Here is a 20,129-nt window from a genome sequence, read left to right as displayed (position 1 = left end):
TATCAAAATTGTTAAATTTTGCATTTTGTTTTACTACAAAAAATTCAATTTTTGCCTAAGAAGGGAGGAACAGAGCAAAGGAACAGAGGAAGAAAGCTTTTAAGGGTCAAACGAAAATTGTACATGTCTTTTTTAAAGTAACCGGACAGAGTGTAATTCACACGCAATATTTGAAACTAACCTATTTTGTAAACAGTTTGGGTTATGGGGATCATAGGGAGCCACCCACTTAAACTTAAATGATTAAAATTAACTTTGGGCAGCCAAAGAAGTATACGCGAATAAGCATGGAAAACCCTCAGGCGTTTCTCCATAGTATTTTCTCCTTTCATTTTGCGCGAAATCCCTGTTTCAAAACCAATTCTTTGGTAAAATGGAAAAGGGTTTTGTAGCTCCAAACCAGCCAGAATAGAATATGTTCTCTAACCAGAAATTACAGTTCGCTCATGGTTAAGATACAGAGACAGCCACGCGTCTTTTACTGACAAATAATAATGGATACACCTGCATCTTGCCACCGGGGTTAGAACTGTTCTTTAAACTCTTTCCTAATTTCAGAGCAAAATATATGATTTTTCCTAACCTATTTCAGACACAAGAATCTTGTTGATTACACACCATGCAAATTCTCCAAGCGATCATGTTACTCGCTACAAACATACAAGCAGCTAAATTGGTTCAAAGACCGATATGAATATGTCAGACATGTGAGTAGGACTTCGTTAGACTATCCAACTCCATTTTACTTGTGAAAACTATAACAAATCCCAGACCAGCCTCACCCTATTCAGCAAAAATTGGTCAAAAGCTATGCACTACTTCAAACTAAAAAGGCCGCCGCGGTTAAAAGCGCAGTTAAATTTTAAAAACACTTACACTTGTTTATCACAAATTTATAGAAGACTTTGTTATAATGGCGTCATGCATGGAAAGTTTTAATACCTTCTTTTCAATTCACCATGAGGGGTCGTTCTTCATTACGATCGTATTACGTATTAGGAATTAATTTTAAGATAAAAGGGTTGACTCGGAGCTATTAAGCTTAAATGTTTGTTAAACACTTTAAAACATGTCTTCTAGTGAAGACCTTACCTGAATATATATTTTGCGAAATTTCGCCCTGCATGGAAACATTTAATTAGCTGTTTAAATCGTTGCGCCACGGGTACCACATAGTCAGGCACCAGAAACAATCATTAAATACAAAAATTACTCACTGTAAAGGAAGAGAAGCATGTGCTGCACAGTATTGTGCTACATGCCCTCCGACGAAGAGGGCTCGAGGTCAAATCACCTTGGAACCAAATAAAAAATTATTTTTTCATCTCAAAGTGGAAGCCATCATCTTTGGTAGAACTTTGAATTCCGCATTGTTCCCTCATCATTTTTCAGTTATTATCTTAAGTTTTGTACTTTTTAATAAAAAGCGGCCATAAACAATGGTTAAATTTTTTCTTCTCAAAGCGAAGCGAGTTTGTATTCTGCTTCTAAGGTCACGGTTTTTTGAAGCGCTCAAGTAAACAAACTTGGCTTGTGGCAATCAGATTCCATGTGATCTAGTATTCTTCACCGTCTCAGAAAGGAGTCATAAGGCCATTTACATGAAAACAAACATAAAATTGCAGTGTACCGTATTGTGAAACTATGTCAGTGTTTTCTTTGTCTTGGAGAGCGTTTTTTCAAGTGGTACTTCCTTGTGAGGTTTATGCAAAGGTTTAGGCTCCTAATTTGCACAATTGAGAAATGTTAGTATTTGGAAGCGACGCCAGGGTCTTAAAAATTTGACGTTTTGGTAATATCATAACAGACATTTCGTATTCAAATTAGAAAAATGTGATATAAAAAAGAAGAAAATGTTTTCTTTGCCAAAAAACACGATTTAGTCGAAAATTTTCGTCTTATTAATGACGCAATATATTTATCACAGAAAAGACAGCCCATTGCAATTGTAGTTTACTTGTATAACCTTCGGTACAAAAGAAAAGCAAGGTTTAAGGTGAATAATTTGGCTTCCTGCTAATCATTGGCATATTGGGAATATTAACTGACATTTGTATTCAAATTTGAAACTGATATACAGAAAAGAGTAAAACTGTTTTCTTTACCAAAGAGCAACATGTCCAACATGATTTCGTTTAAGTTTCTCGTCTCATTTATGGTGTGGAGTTTTTAATGGAAAAAGATATCACTTTAAAAGGAAAACAAGTTTGAGGGAGAATGTAATTTGCGTTGATATCAGATACAGGGAATATTGTTGCACATTTTGTGTCAAATTAGAAGCGATGCTAATTATTTCTTTTCAGAGAGAATCATGCTTACGGTTTGAATACGCCTTCGATAAAACTGTGAGATAAAGTCAATTTTTAAATTAATAAATAGTTAAAATTATTTTACGGCTTGAACGAAAAGCTAAACCTTAGTGGAAGTATCTTCAACAGCAGGAAAAAGGAACTATAAAATTTCATAAGAGTATTATTTTTTATCACAAATTTAACGCGGCCATTGTTATCCTTTCTCACCATGCATGAAAAGTTTTAATATCTTCTTTCTAATTCGCCACGTGCGGTCCTTTTTAATTATGAAAGCATTATGAATTTAAATATAAAAGAGCTGAGCTATTGAGCTCAAATGACCGAAATGTTGTCCAAAACACGACAATGCCTGAGGCCATTTAGACCAAAAAAGCTAAATAACCATACCCTTTGGCTAAACACACACTTATAGCAAAAACACACCTAAAGGCAAAATACACCTATACCTTATACAGGAGAATCGAATTTTGAAGTCTTTCTCCCCCCCGATAACTTACATTTTTCCTTTTATCCAGCTAAACTGACTTCTTCCCTTCGTAATAGTGCTTTTTATTATTTCATAATGGCAAGAAACGTCTCCCAGGAATCGTCCTTAAGCTTAATATCTCCGAGCCAGCGCTTTTATATGAAAACAAATGTTATATATTATATAACGTTATACGTTATACATTCTTAACGAAAAAAGGACCCCTCATGGTGAATTGAAAAGAAGATATTAGAACTTTCCATGCATGATGCACATAATAACAACGTCGTCTACAACTTTGTGATTAACGAGGATAAGTTTGTTTAAATTTAAGGGAACTTTTGACTGCGGCAGCCTTTTTAGTTTGAAGTAGTCCATAAATGGTGACCACTTTTTGCTGGTTTGGAATTGGTTATGGTTTTCACGAGTAAAATGGAGTCTGGAGGTCTAACGAGGTCCTACTCACATGATTGAGATATTTATATTGTTCTTTGAACCAGTTAAGGTTCTTATATGTTTGTATCGGGGAAACATGATCAATTGGAGAATTTGGATGGTATACAATAGGCAAGAAGGTCGTTTCTGAAATATATATATTAGTCTGAAACTAAGCAGAGGGATATAGAAGGATATTTTTGCATGGTTTAAAATTATGCCGAGGAAGCAGAAATTATCAAGTGCTCTTGGTATCCAAAAAGGAAAAATTTGGGGTAACCATGCTTTTTTTTCAGAGATAATAAAGCTCCAGTTTGGAAAAAAACGCCATACATTGCTTTGTATTTTACTGTTTTAAAGAGCAACTGTTGCTTAACTATCTCTTGAAAATACGTTGTTACCCCCAATTTTGGGGGGGTTTCAGTAGCCGTTGGTAAGATCTGCTTCCCTGCATAGTCATAAGCCACACAAAAAAATGCTTATTTAGTAGTAGGCACCGTTCTTAGGGTATTTACCTTTTCTTCTTTGCAGGTTTTCCATTCTTTGCCAAGTAATACCAATATTGTGATCATCAGTGTTTATCAAAGATGGACGAATGGTTTCTTAAAGCTCTTATTTTACATGTTTCCTTACTGTGGATAAGAGGAGGTAAGTTCCAAACCGATTTTTCTTATGGGGTAAAATAAGAGTAAACATGGCACTTCCATTACATTATCTTACGTAAATTAGTAAACACAGAGAATACGCAGATTTTTTGAACTAGTGCGGATAGTACAAAAAATAAAACCTAGGGAGAGAGGGATGGGTAAAGCTAACAAAGAGAGACCGCAACTGACCTTTGAGCAACGCTGCCACACTATAAAAGATAAAAAAAGATAGAAGGTGAAAAGATAAAAACCTCGCAAGGGGGGTTGTGCCCCTTATTGATTGTTTTGACAAAGCAAAACCAACAAATTAAAAGACTGGCCAAGTCCTTATGTCAAACGATTTTGTGTCATAAGATATCAATTAGTATGATGTGATGTAATATGATTATTGATAAGACATTATATCGATGACAAATGGTTGATCACATTGCTGTGTCTGGGATAATTTGGTGTTATGCTTCTATTGCACTCCTATGATGCGACATAAGATGTCCACAATAATCTTATAATCCAACAACCACGAGTGTGGTAATTGTTTTGTTAAAAACAACAAGGAAATATATTAGGGTTATTGACCAAGCGTGAAGTCATGTTTTTGCAAGGTTTATTATCGGTGGATTGAATTATCATGTAGTCATGAAAAACTGGTAATCATAGATTATCTTCAGGATCTAGTTTTACAAAGGCAAAACCCCCTCTAGACTGGCCTTTTTTCCGTCTCCCTCAAAATATTTTTAGAAAGCTATGACAATGAGACTTAAGAAGCCATGGTATGTCCAAAGGTGATTCATTTCACGTCCCTAACGAGCAGAGATGACGTTGAAATGACATCCTTATTCTCAAATGGAGGCCATATTGGATCCGCCTTGTTGGATTTCTGGATTTCCCCAATACTTCAGGAGAAAGCCGAAATTGAACGAATAGTAATCAGAACACGGTCTGTCAAAATTGGTTGCCATGGCAATATTAAAGTCAATGAACAGTAACGAACGGTATGAAAATTGTTACCAGATAAGTTTCCGAAAAAGTCCTGAATATCCTGGCATTTTGCTCAAATATTAAGAGATAAAAAGCTATTCAGGTTCCAAGTCACCGCAGGCAGATTCCACACCTACGAGAGGAGAAGGAAAGGGTCAAAGAAGATTTGCCCCCAAAATAAGAGAGCTGGAGCCTCGACCCCGAATGATAAAGAAAGATTGCAGATCGCCAAAGTTAACGTAAAGAAAATCAGTCTGCTCTGGAGACAGAGATCAGCGAGGACCTCGGCCTAAAAGCAGAATAAGACGACCAGAAGACTCGGAAAACACCGTCAGGCATCGACCACATCCAGAGGGTCCACTAAGCAAAGCATCACCGCCCATTTTTTTTAAGCCCGTATCGACAAAGCAACTGCAGCTCCCAAACACAAGCTACTGTAGCTCGGACAGTACTTATTGGGCGAAGCGTTAAGGGTTATTAAGAATTTGGGTCATTCAACCTCTGCTTACGAAGCAGCTAAGAACAAATTAGAAAGTATGGAGGAAAAAGAGGACAGATCACTCTATGATAAGCAACAGAGGAAGATGACAGCGTCAATGCCAGCACAGTACCATCGATGGATTTTTGAACAACAGTGCGTAGAAAGATTACGAGAATGGGTTATACAAGAAGCAGAATTCCAGACAGTATAAGCTGAGACGCTTCGAAAAAATTCCAGTACCCGAACGGAAATCAGACGTTTTCTTGGCCAGACCAGTTCACTTGCAGGTACTCCAAACCAGTGGCCTAGCAAGAGCCGCCGTACATTCAGCGTCTGGAGAAACAACCACCCCATTTGGTACGACGAATTTTAAGGTATAGCCGATGAAAAGAGGTGGCGAAAATCAGCGCAACAACGTTTTAGCTATAGATGCCTTGGACAGACCCACCACGGAATATCGTTTCCATAGTCCCGTTCTACATGCAGAGATTGCAAGAAACGGCAATAGGAGTGACAGCTACAATCGTCAGCCCCAAAACGTCCATCGTGATGAAACTAGAGTAGCTCCAGTTAGAGATACCACGGAGGCGGAGTCCACACAGGTCTCATCGGATAGATCGCACACAACACCAATGCACATGAAAGAAACTAGAGGTGAATATGTCACACTGAGGAAAGCAACAATAGTAATCAAGAATGGGGCAAGACGAGTGGTCGTTAATGCGCTACTGGACGATGCCAGTGGTAAGACATACATCAACAGTTGAATGAACAGCAACTTAAGCATGACTGATCATATAAACAAGGCTTGTAATGCGGCATTTTATCATTTACATAACTTGAGACGTATTAAGAAATACTTGTCGAGAGATTCTTTAATTACTTTAGTTCATGCTTTTATAACCAGGCGTCTTGACTATTGTAATGGTTTATTGTTTGGCTTACCAAATGTGCAGATCGCTAAATTACAGCGTGTACAAAATGCAGCAGCAAGACTTATTCTTGGCATTGGAAAGTTTTCTCACATTACACCGGCGCTTTATGAACTGCACTGAACTGCTATGCACTGGCTGCCAGTTTCTTTGCGTATTGACTATAAGATTTTACTTTTGACTTTCAAATGTATTTATGGCCTCGCGCCAACTTATCTTAGCGAGCTTATTAGTATAAAATCGAATTCATTATATAATCTTAGGTCTACTGGTAAGCTCTTATTGGACCATCCCAAGTGAAAGATGCTTACAACATTGGGAGCATTATCATTCTCAGCAGCAGCTCCGAAACTCTTGAATGAGCTACCTTTGGAGCTTCGCCAAGCAACATCACTTAACAGTTTTAAATCTCGACTTAAAACCTATCTTTTTAAGAAGTATTTTTATAGTTTGTAGCTTAGTTTATTTGATTCTCACGGTAATGTATTTTCGTTTTTTTCTTTTAAACATATGATTGTAAGGCGCTGTTTATCACCACATGTAAATACGCGCTATATAAATTGGTGAATTATTATTATTATTATTATTATTATTATTATTATTATTATTATTATTATTAATTAGAACTTCAAGGGGAGAACCGTAGAGTAAGTCGCCGCCACAGTCTGACAGGGCCGTAGCTAGCATGAGGCAAGACGAGGTAGTTGCCTCGCCTTGAGATTGGCCTTTTTTTTTCTTTTTGGAAGAAACGTTTAATTGAAAAAATAATCCCTAGAAAAAATGGATTGGTTAAGATAAAACCAGCTAATATAAGGTGGATGAATTGAGGGGAAAAGAATTTTAATGAGGTTAATTCGTTTCATGTGAACTATGAGTAGCGGTTTTTCAAATGATTTAAGGTTACAGTGGGGTCATTAAGAAGACGTATCGCGACATAACCATGACAGGCCGCGTGACATCAAAGGTCACCATTATTCCCGTATTTTATCTGCCATGGCTGAGAGCCGGTGTGGGAGCATTCTTTACTTATACAACTGTCGTAAAAGAACAAAATGTCGTTTGCAGTGCTGGCAATCGATTTATTGCAAACACTATAATACATGTATTGAACTTTTCAGCGAAAAGAAAATGTAAAAGAATAGATTTTAAAAGATTTGTTGATCAAGCCTTTCTCATTTGTAATGGCTCTTAAAAGAGCCGTTTGCATTTGGTTGGCGTGAGAGAGGCATTTCAAAACTTTTGACGGAGCTCGCCTGGTTTGCCTCTAGAACATCCATACTGTCTACCATTGAGGTGATGTTGTCTCTCTGGCCACAGACGGATTGCCTTAGCTTTCAGTAAAGAATAAACGACGGGCAAAAAACGTTCACTTTTCTAACTGTTAAGGGAGAAGTTTACTACTCTTAACCGTGAAAGTTAGTGACTTCTTAGTCCTACAAGTATAAGAGATGGCAATATTATGACATGGCTGTCTCAAAGTTGAAGAACATAAGCAAGAGTGTATCGAAACAGATAATTAGTAAGACTTCTCCTAATTCTCTACAGTATAAAATCCATAAACGTTGGCTACTCTCGTGGATTCATTTTGTTGTTATAATACGTGTTATAACATTTCAATGCTTTAAAATGCAGGTGGTCAGTAACTGGGCACCAGTATCGCTAAGCAATAAAAAAGTGAACTTCTACACTTGCCCAAGATTGAGTTTTCTGAAGAAATATGCCACGGAAAATGCTTACAAGAGCATTTCTGAGCCTCTAGATTTCAAAATTTTCTGGGAGGGGGGGGGGGGGGCATGCCCCTACACCCCCCTAGGGGCTGGCGCCCTCGCAATTCGGCACTCGAAACTTGCCTCGTCTTGTTCTGAAGTCTGGCTACGGCCACTAACCGTTAACGTACTAAATGGTCACACCGGCAGCTTCGAGACAAGAATCCTCGAGCTAAATCTTGAAAGCTTAGATGGAAAGATATATGTAAAGATAGCAGCTTTCACTACGGAACGCGTTTCAGGGAACATTGGAGTAATCAACTGGGCTAAATACGCGAAGAAGTGGGAGTACCTTAAAGGTTTTACTTTACCTTGGAGCACGCCCAATTATCGACGCTTTCGTATCAATCAAAGAGGGATGTTTGAGGAAAGCCAGTAAAAACAGTTGCACGGTTAATGACCTTTCGATGGACATGTATCGGCGATGCAATTAGTACTCATTAGGGAGGCTATCAAACAAGTTTCGCTCACACAGCATTGAGACTTCCAATGAGAAAAATTGCGCAAGAGAAACTTAAGCGATCAATCACATTTGAGAGCAGGGGGTACGAAGTCAATTGCATTGGAAAGACGACCAGTCAGTGTTACCAGACAAGTACGAAACAGCCGTGAAACGGTTGAGAAGTACAGAGAAATGAATTCTTAAAGAGCTAGAAGAAAAGTTGCGGAGGGAAGATCCCGAAAACAGAGGAAAAACCCTTTGAGTCTTGTTACCTACTGCCGGACAAAGCAACGACGAGGACGAGCATTGTGTCTGACGCGGCAGCCAAGTACGACGGGATCTCTTTGAGCGATGTCATACACCAGGGACCTAAGTTGCAGCGAGAGCTTTTCAGCGTTTGATACGGTTCCGGGCAAGCAATAGAGTTAGTCTGTGGCATAGCAAAGATCTATCTCCGCACAAGTCCTAAACCGGAAGATAACCAGTATAATGGATTTTTATGGAGAGCGCTCGACCAAACCAAGGTACCAGATGAATATCTCTGGCAATATTATCTCGTAACTATCTCTCCACACATATGGACGATAGCATGAATTCACTTACAGGCAATACGACAGCCAGAGACTTGTACAAAATACTTTCGACGCTGTGGAAGAATGCTGGTATGCACGCACGTAAATGGCTGTCTAATTCAGAAGAATTGTTGTGGGAGATACCAGCATCGGAAAGTAGATCTAGATAATGGGGGAGCCGCTCCCTGTTAAGACGCTAGGAGTACTACGGCTAGAGAGGGAAAACATGTTCACCTTCCGAGTGCATCCACCTCAAGATGTGTACAGGTTTCTGAGAAGAACAACCACATTTTCGACCCTTTGGGATTTCGGACGCCATATACCATTCAAGCAAAGGCTTTGTTCCAAGAAATCTGGACCACGGGCATTGACCAGTGAGGAGTAACTTCAGTTGAAACAAGAAAAGAAGGTTAGGCGGTGGTTCAACAATGAACCAAAGCATTTAGTGAAAATTGAGATCGCGATGTTTTCATCTGGTGGCCAGGAATTTGAAGTCCGCGGGCCTTTAGGCATTCGAAGATTCCTCATCAAATGCGTATGGAAAGGTAGTGTATTTAAGATATCAGCACAGTGATTGGGTCCACCTAATGGCTTCTAAGTTAAGAGTTGCACCCCTTGCACCCACAAGAACTCCTCGTTTAGAGCTGATGGGCGCAATTCTAGGATTAAGAATAAGTGTATCAATATGGAAAGCATTGAAGATTGTAACTCGCGAAATCACGTATTGGTCGGATATCATGAAAGTTTATGGTAGAAACATCACCGAAGCAGGACATATAAGCCATTTGTTGCGAACAGAATTGGATAAATACAGTCTCACACAAGTCCTCAACAGTGGAGGCATTTTTAACTGAAGAGAACTAAGCTGATCGTCTAACAAGAGGCTTATCAGTAGAGGGGATAGCTAGTAAGGACACATGGTGGGAAGGACAATTGTATTTGGAGATGAAAAAAATCTGAATGGGCAGTAGATCATATCATGAGACAGCAACGAAAGAGGTCAGGAAACAAGCACGCCTACAAGCTGACTGCAGCATTAGAGTGATAGCGGTGTTAGCTATCAAAAACAATGCTACGTAGTGGCTTAAAACAAAAAACAAATAAAAAAAGGGGAAGATCTTTCTTCTGTTTAATCTTTCACCCGCAGTTCAAATATATATTTTACATATTTATATTAATATTAATATTATATCAAATGTTTGGAAGTCTTCAAGAGATTCTCAGAAAGTTGCCGTTGATCCGCAATTAAATACAGGCGGTTTTCTGCAGGTATCATGGATAAATCTGGAAGTAAATCACCTTGAAAAACTAGAATACAAGATAACTCTGTTTATTGTGTTTCTTAATTGATTCTTAACAGCTACCTTGACTCCGTGGACAAACCCACCGACCACCAACAGACCAGCGTCCCCGACACCGAGTCAAGCAATAGGTAATATATGAGCTGTATTTTTTTAAGTATATATTACTAGATTTCGGTTTTCAAACTGTAACGTTACGTTTGTCGACGACTTTCACATACAAACTGCGTGATGATGGGTAATTGAAGATTTAAGGGAGCCAGCCATTACAGTTCAGTTCAAAAAATGTACCATTTCGATGAAAAAGAGGTTCTCCATTAATGTAGTTTAAAACACACTTCTTAAGAAGAAACATTACAATGCTTCCTTGGACAAACCAACAGAAAACACAAAGAACACGATTCAATATTAGAGACTTTCCCAATTGAGTCGTTTGAATAACGAAAACATCTTGCATGATAACCAACTTTTCAAAGATCCCCGTCGCACAGCTTTGAGATTTTAAATCTTAAACTTCTCAATAACACGATCGCATACTATCCACTTCACCATAACTCTCTCAAAGCAAATTTACGTAATTTATGTCGCCTGGAAGATTCAGGCAGACACGTTTCTCATTGGTGGAAATTAACAGTGCCAAAGTCACGTGTTCAATTATCTCTTCAGAGATGAGCTTGTGCTCATTTCACGAACAGCGGGTGGTTATCGAATCCTAAGCTCACAAATGATTGGAGAACTTCAACAGATTCTCAGAAAGTGTGCATTCTCCTTTGAAAATAAATGGAACTACTTGATGACCTCTGGATACATGTAGAGAAAATAACTAGCCAATGTTTGACTGATCTCCCCTGATTGTTCCTGATACTGAGAATTATAAAATATTTGTTTGTACTTATCAAAAACTGCCACATTCTAATTTCCCATCGATCCGCAATTATATACCAGGCGGTTTCCTCACAAGCATCGTAGAAACGTTTGCAAGTGCACCACCTTGACAAACTGGTTTACAATATGTCTCTATTTACTTCGCTTTTAATTTCATTCTCGACAGTCAATGTGACTCCGTCGACAAACCCACCAACCACAAACAGACCAGCGTCCCCGACACCGAGTCCAGCACAAGGTAATACTGAAATGACTTGTGGTTTTGAAGTATATATTACTTGAATAAGGTTTCAATCTTACGTCAGACTTCTCGACAACTTTAGCATACAAATTGCGCGACGATGAGGAATTGAAGATTTAAGGGGGCTTGTCATTACCGGTCAGTTTAAAAATAGACCATTTTAGTTAAAAACAGGTTCACCTAGGTCTTCATTAATGTAGTTTATAACACACTTCTTAACAAGAAACATTACGATGCCTGCTTGGTCAAACCCACCAACAACACAACTACTGCGTTGACTACTAGGTACTATTTCTCTTAGTATACGTTGTAAATATTTATTTTTTAAAAAGGTAATTCAACATCCGCCTTCATGTCTCTTCATGTCTCCCCCACCCCTCGACTTTCCCAGACCCAAAAAACAAAAAAAGAAGCCCGCTCTAGATAGGGTTAAATTAAGATTTTCAGGGCCAGAATTAACATTAAACGAGGCTTTAAAAACACATAAATTGTGTAATTTATCTTTATTCCAAAGTTCCCGATTGTCATAAACTGTATATTCCAGCCCCAATTGATAGTAATAATTTGCAAAGCTCACTTAATTAAAGTGCACCTACCCCCCCACCCCCAATTTTTTTCTGCAAGAATCTTCATATTTTGCCGAGTATCTGCGAATCATCTAGTATCGTATTTTATGCTTCCCAGAGCTGTGAAGGCTTACACGTCGAAGAGCGAAAGGCTCGAGAGCGCGCCGAGAGATTAGCAGCTAAGGGTTTTAGTGAATAGCTAGCCATTGAGGCTTGAGAAGGAAAGGGTTGAAAAAAATATTTTCCCGAAAAATAAGAGAGCATGAGAAAAGATAAACAGGCATAAAAGATCCCCAAGGAAAACGTTAAAGAAACTCATTTAACCCTGGAGCGAGAGATCGGCCTAGAAGCAGAATTTTACGATAAGAAGACTCGGAAAACACCGTCTGGTACTAACCACAGCTTGAGGGTCCACTAAGCAAAGCGTCAGCGCCCAGTTTTTTCAAGCCTGTATCGACAAAGCAACTGCGGTACTCGAGCGCAAGCTAATATAGCTCGGACAGTACTTATCGGGCGAAGTGTTAAGGATTATTGAGAATTTGGATCATTCCACCTCTGCTTACCTCTGCAAGTATTTGGAGGAACTTGGGGATTTTAAGCCAATCCGTGTCGGTAACACCAAAGATACAGAGAAGTTCGCTGATATCCAAGACATCGAAGTTATCAACCTTTAAGAGGCTGGCTGACATAAGGAGTTGGGCAATGGATCGCTCTTTGATAAGCTGCAGAGGAAGATGACAGAGTCAGTGCTAGCACAGTACCATCGACGGATTTTTGAACACAAAAACCACAGTGCGTAGAAGCATTACGACAATGGGTTATACAAGAAGCAGAATTCCAGAAAGCACAAGCTGAGAGGCTTCGAGGGATATGGAGCAATTGCAGTAGATCAGTTCACTCGCGGGGAATCCAAACCAGTGGCCTAGGAAGAGCTGCCGAACATGCAAAGTCTGTGGAAATAACCACCCATTTGGTGCGACGAGTCTTAAGATATAACCGTTGAAAAGGGATGGCGGAGACCCATTACGGAATATCGTTCCCACAGTCCCGATTTTTTTCGGTTTGTAGGGACGCACAACAGTCGTACTACATTGTAAAGAAAGGAGAGGCCGGAGATTGCAAGGAACGGCAATGGGAGTGACAGCTACAATCTTCAGCCCTTAAACGTCCTCGGGATGAAACTAAAGTAGCTCCAGTAGTAGATATTACGGAGGGGGAGTCCACGCAGGTCTTACCGGAAACATCGAACATAACAGCAATGCACATGAAAGAAACTAGAGGCGAATATGTTGCAACGTGGAAAGTAACAGCAGTAATGAAAAATGGTGCAAGACAAGTGGTCGTTAATGCGCTACTGGACGATGCTAGCAGTAAGACATACATCAACAGTTTACTCAGGAGAACCGTAGAGTAACCGTTAACTTTCTAAATGGTCGAACCGACAGCTTCGAGACACAAACCTTCCAACTAAATCTTGAAAGCTTAGATGGAAAGATAGATGTAAAGATAGTAGTTTCATTGCAGAACGTGTTTCAGGGAACATTGGAGCAATCAACTGGGCAAAATACGCGAGGAAGTTGAAGCATCTAAAGGGTATTACTTTACCTTGGAACACGCCCAATCATCGACATTTTTGTCGGTATCAATCAGAGAGGGGTAATATAAGAAAACCAGTAAAAAGAGTTGCACGGTTAATGACCTTCGGATGGGCACGATCGGCGATCCAAATAGTACTGATGAGGGACGCTATCGAGCAAGTTTCGCTCTCACTTATTTTATACGTGCCGGCGATAAGAGCAGCAACTAAATTACATACTCCAAAAGGTCTTGGAGATAGAATTGCTAAGTCACAGCTTTGTGACTCTAAATGAGAAATTCGCGCTCAAGAAACTTAAGTGGTCCATCAAATTTGACAGCGGAAGGTACGAAGTCCCAGTTACTTGGAAAGACGACCGGTCAGTGTTACCAGAAACCACGAGACAGCCCTGAGACGCATGAGAAAAACAGAGAAACGCATACTCAAGGAGCCACAAGAAAGGTTGCGTAATGAAGACCCCAAAAACAGAAAAAAGCCCATTGAGTCCTGTTGCCTACCACACTTATCTGTTATGAGGCCGAACGAAGCAACGACGGAGACGAGCATTGCGTCTGACGCGTCAGCCAAGTGCAAGGGGATCTTTAAGCGACTTCGTACACAAGGCATGAAACGAGAGCTTTTCAGCGTTTTGATACGGTTCCACAAGCAAGCGATAGCGTTAGTCTGTGGCATAGCAGAGATGTATCTCCGCATAAGTCAAACGCCAGAAGATACCTAGTATAATAGACTTTTATGGAGAGCGCTCCACCAAACCAAGGTACTAGATGAATCTGAATTTAAATGAATGGCAGTCGGGATGAATTCGTCGCCGTTTCAGTCGTAGTTCGTCGTTCAAGAACATGCGAAGAAGTATCAAAAAAAAAAATTTCCACTGGCTGCGGTGACAATACCATCTCTGGGAATATTATCTTGAACTATCTCTGAACATATATGTACGGTAGCGTGGATTCAGACAATAAGACAACCATAGACTTGTACAAAACACTTTCAACGCTGTGGAATGCTGGTATGCATGCACGTAAATGGCTGTCTAATTTAGAAGAATTGTTGTGGGAGATATCAATAGCGAAAACTGGATTTAGATAAGGGCTGCCCTCTGTTCAGAAGCTCGGAGTACTATGGGTAGAGAAGGAAAACATGTTCATCTTCCGAGTGCATCAACCTCGAGATGAGTACAGATGTAAGAAGACCTAATAAAGCACAGTTTCCTGAAGAGAATAACCACATTTTTCGTGCCTTTGGGATTTTGGACGCTATATACCATTTGTGTAAAGGCTGGACCACGGGCAACGACTACCTTATTACATGAAATTTTCGCGACACGTTAATTTCGCGATTTTGAGGTTCGCATATTTTGCGACACCTTAATTTCACGATTTTGGGAAAATGTCGCATTTTGACTCACTTTAATTTGGCGTTTTTGAGTGAGACACACTTTATTTCTTTGTCAATGTTATTTAACATGTCCCTGAATTTGATCAAACAACTTAATCAATAATGTCCAAATAAACAGAAACGCATCTGAATCTGTAAATAGTAACAAGAAAGATGTTCCTACAGTGTCTACAAGGTAAGGTTTAAAGTTAGTGCTTGAATTCAAGTCCCGTTTTTTGTGGTCAATTGACGTCATTATCCATGTACGTTAAATATTCCTTTCTGCAGGCTCCAAAGAGAAAATGTTGCCGTTTAGTCTCAAAACTGATGCTGTTTAATTGTTTGCGTAAACGTCTTTGATACAGATCCATCAACAGGTGGTAGCATTGAAAACATCCTTTAAGGTTGGAGACGTTCTTTTCTGCATCCATGAAAGAAACAACTAACATGATCGATACGCAATAGCCGCGACAAATTGCTTCCCGGACAACTTAAATTTCGCGATTTTTTTTTTTAATCGCGAAATTCGCAAAATTAACGTGTCGCGAAAATTTCATGTAATAAGGTAGTTAGGAGTCGCTTAAGTTGTAACAAGAAAAGAAGGCTATTCGGTGGTTCAACAATGAACTAGAGCATTTTGTGAAAATTAAGATCGTGATGTCTACAGCCGGTAGACAGGGATGTGAAGTCCGCGAGTCTGCACGCATTCGTGGATGCTTCATCGAATGTGTATGGAGCGGTCGTGTATTACAGACATGACCACAGTGATGGAACTGTTTCGGTCCATCTAGTTGCTTCTGAATCAAGAGTTGCACCACTAACAGCCACAAGTATCCTTCATTTAGAGCTGATGCGCGCATTCTAGGATTCAGACTAAGTGCATTGATATCGAAAGCATTGAAGATTGCAACTAGTGAAATCACGGCTTGGCCGGATAACACAAAACAAAAAAACCACAGTGCGTAGAAGCATTACGACAATGGGTTATACAAGAAGCAGAATTCCAGAAAGCACAAGCTGAGAGGCTTCGAGGGATATGGAGCAATTGCAGTAGATCAGTTCACTCGCGGGGAATCCAAACCAGTGGCCTAGGAAGAGCTGCCGAACATGCAAAGTCTGTGGAAATAACCACCCATTTGGTGCGACGAGTTTTAAGGTATAACCGTTGAAAAGAGGTGACGGATAGCGGCCCAACGACGTTGTTGCTATAGATGCCAAAGAGAGACCCATTACGGAATATCATTCCCACAGTCCCGATTTTTTGGTTTGTAGGGACGCACAACAGTCGTACTACATTGTAAAGAAAGGAGAGGCCGGAGATTGCAAGGAACGGCAATGGGAGTGACAGCTACAATCTTCAGCCCTTAAACGTCGATCTGGGTGAAACTAAAGTAGCTCCAGTAGTAGATATTACGGAGGGGGAGTCCACACAGGTCTTACCGGAAACATCGAACATAACAGCAATGCACATGAAAGAAACTAGACGCGTTATGTTGCAACGAGGAAAGTGACAGCAGTAATGAAAAATGGTGCAAGACGAGTCGTCGTTAATGTGCTACTGGACGATGCTAGCAGTAAGACATACATCAACAGTTGAATCAGGAGAACCGTAGAGTAACCGTTAACTTTCTAAATGGTCGAACCGACAGCTTCGAGACACAAACCTTCCAACTTAATCTTGAAAGCTTAGATGGAAAGATAGATGTAAACATAGTAGTTTCATTGCAGAACGTGTTTCAGGGAACATTGGAGCAATCAACTGGGCAAAATACGCGAGGAAGTTGGAGCATCTAAAGGGTATTACCTTACCTTGGACCACATCCAATCATCGACATTTTTGTCGGTATCAATCAGAGAGGGGTGTTATAAGAAAATCAGTAAAAAGAGTTGCACGGTTAATGGCCTTCGGATGGACACGATCGGCGATCCAAATAGTACTGATGAGGGACGCTATCGAACAAGTTTCGCTCTCACTTATTTTATACGTGCCGGCGATAAGAGCAGCAACTAAATTACATACTCCAAAAGGCCTTGGAGACAAAATTGCTAAGTCACAGCTTTGAGACTCTAAATGAGAAATTCACGTTCGAGAAACTTAAGCGGCCCATCAAATTTGAGAGCGGGAGGTACGAAGTCCCAGTTACTTGGAAAGACGACCGGTCAGTGTTACCGGACAACTACGAGACAGCCCTGAGACGCATGAGAAAAACAGAGAAACGCATACCCAAGGAGCCAGAAGAAAGGTTGCGTAAGGAAGATCCCAAAAACAGAAAAAAGCCCATTGAGTCCTGTTGCCTACCACACTTATCTGTTATGAGGCCGAAAGAAGCAACGACGGAGACGAGCATTGCGTCTGACGCGTCAGCCAAGTGCAAGGGGATCTTTAAGCGACTTCGTACACAAGGCATCTAAGTTGAAACGAGAGCTTTTCAGCGTTTTGATACGGTTCTACAAGCAAGCGATAGCGTTAGTCTGTGGCATAGCAGAGATGTATCTCCGCATAAGTCAAACGCCAGAAGATACCTAGTATAATGGACTTTTATGGAGAGTGCTCCACCAAACCGAGGTACTAGATGAATATGAATTTAAATGAATGGCAGTCGGAATGAATTCGTCGCCGTTTCAGTCGCAGTTCGTCGTTCAAGAAAATGCAAAGAAGTATCAAAAAAAAAAAAATTTCCACTGGCTGCGGTGACAATACCATCTCTGGCAATATTATCTTTAACTATCTCTGAACATATATGTACGGTAGCGTGGATTCAGACGATAAGACAACCATAGACTTGTACAAAAATCTTTCAACGCTGTGGAATGCTGGTATGCATGCATGTAAATGGCTGTCTAATTTAGAAAAATTGTTGTGGGAGATATCAATAGCGAAAACTGGATTTAGATAAGGGCTCCCCTTCTGTTCAGAAGCTCGGAGTACTATGGGTAGAGAAGGAAAACATGTTCATCTTCCGAGTGCATCAACCTCGAGATGAGTACAGATGTAAGAAGACCTAATAAAGCACAGTTTCCTGAAGAGAATAACCACATTTTTCGTACCTTTGGGATTTTGGACGCTATATACCATTTGTGTAAAGGCTGGACCACGGGCAACGACTACCTTATTACATGAAATTTTCGCGACACGTTAATTTCGCGATTTTGAGGATCGCATATTTTGCGACACCTTAATTTCACGATTTTGCGAAAATGTCGCATTTTGACTCACTTTAATTTGGCATTTTTGAGTGAGACACAATTTATTTCTTTGTCAATGTTATTTAACATGTCCCTGAATTTGATCAAACAACTTAATCAATAATGTCCAAATAAACAGAAACGCAACTGAATCTGTAAACAGTAACAAGAAAGATGTTCCTACAGTGTCTACAAGGCAAGGTTTAAAGTTAGTGCTTGAATTCAAGTCCCGTTTTTTGTGGTCAATTAACGTCATTATCCATGTACATTAAGTATTCCTTTCTCCAGGCTCCAAAGAGAAAATGTTGCCGTTTAGTTTCAAAACTGATGCTGTTTAATTGTTTGCGTAAACGTCTTTGATACGGATCCATCAACAGGTGGTAGCATTGAAAACATCCTTTAAGGTTGGAGACGTTCTTTCCTGCATCCATGAAAGAAACAACTAACATGATCGATACGCAATAGCCGCGACAAATTGCTTCCCGGACGACTTAAATAAATCGCGAAATTCGCGAACTTAACGTGTCGCGAAAATTTCATGTAATAAGGTAGCTAGGTGTCGCTTAAGTTGTAACAAGAAAAGAAAGCTATTCGGTGGTTCAACAATGACCTAGAGCGTTTTGTGAAAATTAAGATCGTGATGTCTACAGCCGGTAGACAGGGATGTGAAGTCCGCGAGTCTGCACGCATTCGTGGATGCTTCATCGAATGTGTATGGAGCGGTCGTGTATTACAGACATGACCACAGTGATGAAACTGTTTCGGTCCATCTAGTGGCTTCTGAATCAAGAGTTGCACCACTTACAGCCACAAGTATCCTTCATTTACAGCTGATGCGCGCAATTCTAGGATTCAGACTAAGTGCATTGATATCGAAAGCATTAAAGATTGCAACTAGTGAAATCACGGCTTGGCCGGATAGCATGAACGTGTTATGGTAGATACATTGCCGAACCAACCAGGACATTTAAGCCGTTTGTTGTAAACAGAATTGGAGAAATACAGTCTCAAACAAGTCCTCGACTGTGGAGGCATTTTTCCACTGACGATGATTCAGCTGATCGTCTAACAAGAGTCTTATCAGTCGAGCGGTTAGCTAGCAAGGACACCCGGTGGGACGGACCTCTTTGTATTTACAGAGGAAAAATATCTAAATGGGCAATAGGTCGAATCATGAAACAGGAACGAAAGAGGTCAGGAAACAGCCACGCCTACAGGCTAACTGCAGCATTAAAGGGACAACGATGTTGGCTATCCAAAACCATGCTACGTAGCGGCTTGAAACGAGACACTTTTCTGCCTGGATTAGACTCATCAGAACACTGGCCTGGGTTTATCGCCTCGTACACAATTGTGTAAGTTTACGACGAGAGAAACGCATTAAGTGTGGGCTGACTACCAACGACATTGAGGACGCGCACATTCAAGTAATGAAGTCAGCACAAGCGGAATCATTTAGGGAAGAGTACAAGTGATAAAACACTTCCAGGGGGTAACCAGTTACTCGCCCTAAAACTAAGAATTGATGAAGATAGAGTAATGAGATCTGGTGCTCGTCTAGAGAATGCTGAGTATTTACCACATGACGTTAACTACCCTATTATCTTACATGAAAGAACTGAGTAACCAAGCTGATCATGCGACATTATCACAGGAAACGGGAATCACTCATTAAACATTGCTAATGTTGTCCTTTCTCGTTTTTGGTTAATGCAGAGGCGAGAATAAATCCGAGATTGTGAAGCTTAGTGCTATGAATATCGTAAGAGAAAAGCCAAACTGTCGCAACAAATCACAGCGGCTCACCCAAGAATTAGGCTTTAAACTCCACTTCTTGCGTTCGGTCGTATGCTTGTAGATTCGAAGAGCCTTTCATAACATTCCAGGGCAGAGGACAACAAATAGCTAAGGTATAACTTTGTCTGTTTACATGTATAACCACCAGAGC

The 20,129-nt window shown here is 40.2% G+C and overlaps 1 protein-coding gene across 1 annotated transcript in view; it reads left to right on the top strand.

Moving 5' to 3' along the window:
* The window catches only part of LOC146477626 (cubilin-like), an 89,637-nt gene that overhangs the window by 4,727 nt on the left and 64,781 nt on the right, over positions 1-20,129 (top strand). The window contains exons 2-4 of the mRNA XM_085113108.1: positions 3,745-3,861; positions 10,392-10,463; positions 11,384-11,455. Coding sequence (XP_084969234.1) covers positions 3,801-3,861; positions 10,392-10,463; positions 11,384-11,455 — 205 coding nt within the window. The 5' untranslated portion in view covers positions 3,745-3,800. The remainder of the gene's footprint in view (positions 1-3,744; positions 3,862-10,391; positions 10,464-11,383; positions 11,456-20,129) is intronic.

The sequence above is a fragment of the Pavona decussata genome, unplaced genomic scaffold (genome assembly GCF_977016875.1).
Source record: "Pavona decussata unplaced genomic scaffold, jaPavDecu1.1 SCAFFOLD_69, whole genome shotgun sequence".
Classification (NCBI taxonomy): domain Eukaryota; kingdom Metazoa; phylum Cnidaria; class Anthozoa; order Scleractinia; family Agariciidae; genus Pavona; species Pavona decussata.
The sequence above is the reverse complement of the archived record's forward strand: the minus strand, read 5'-3'. Positions and strand labels throughout refer to the sequence as shown.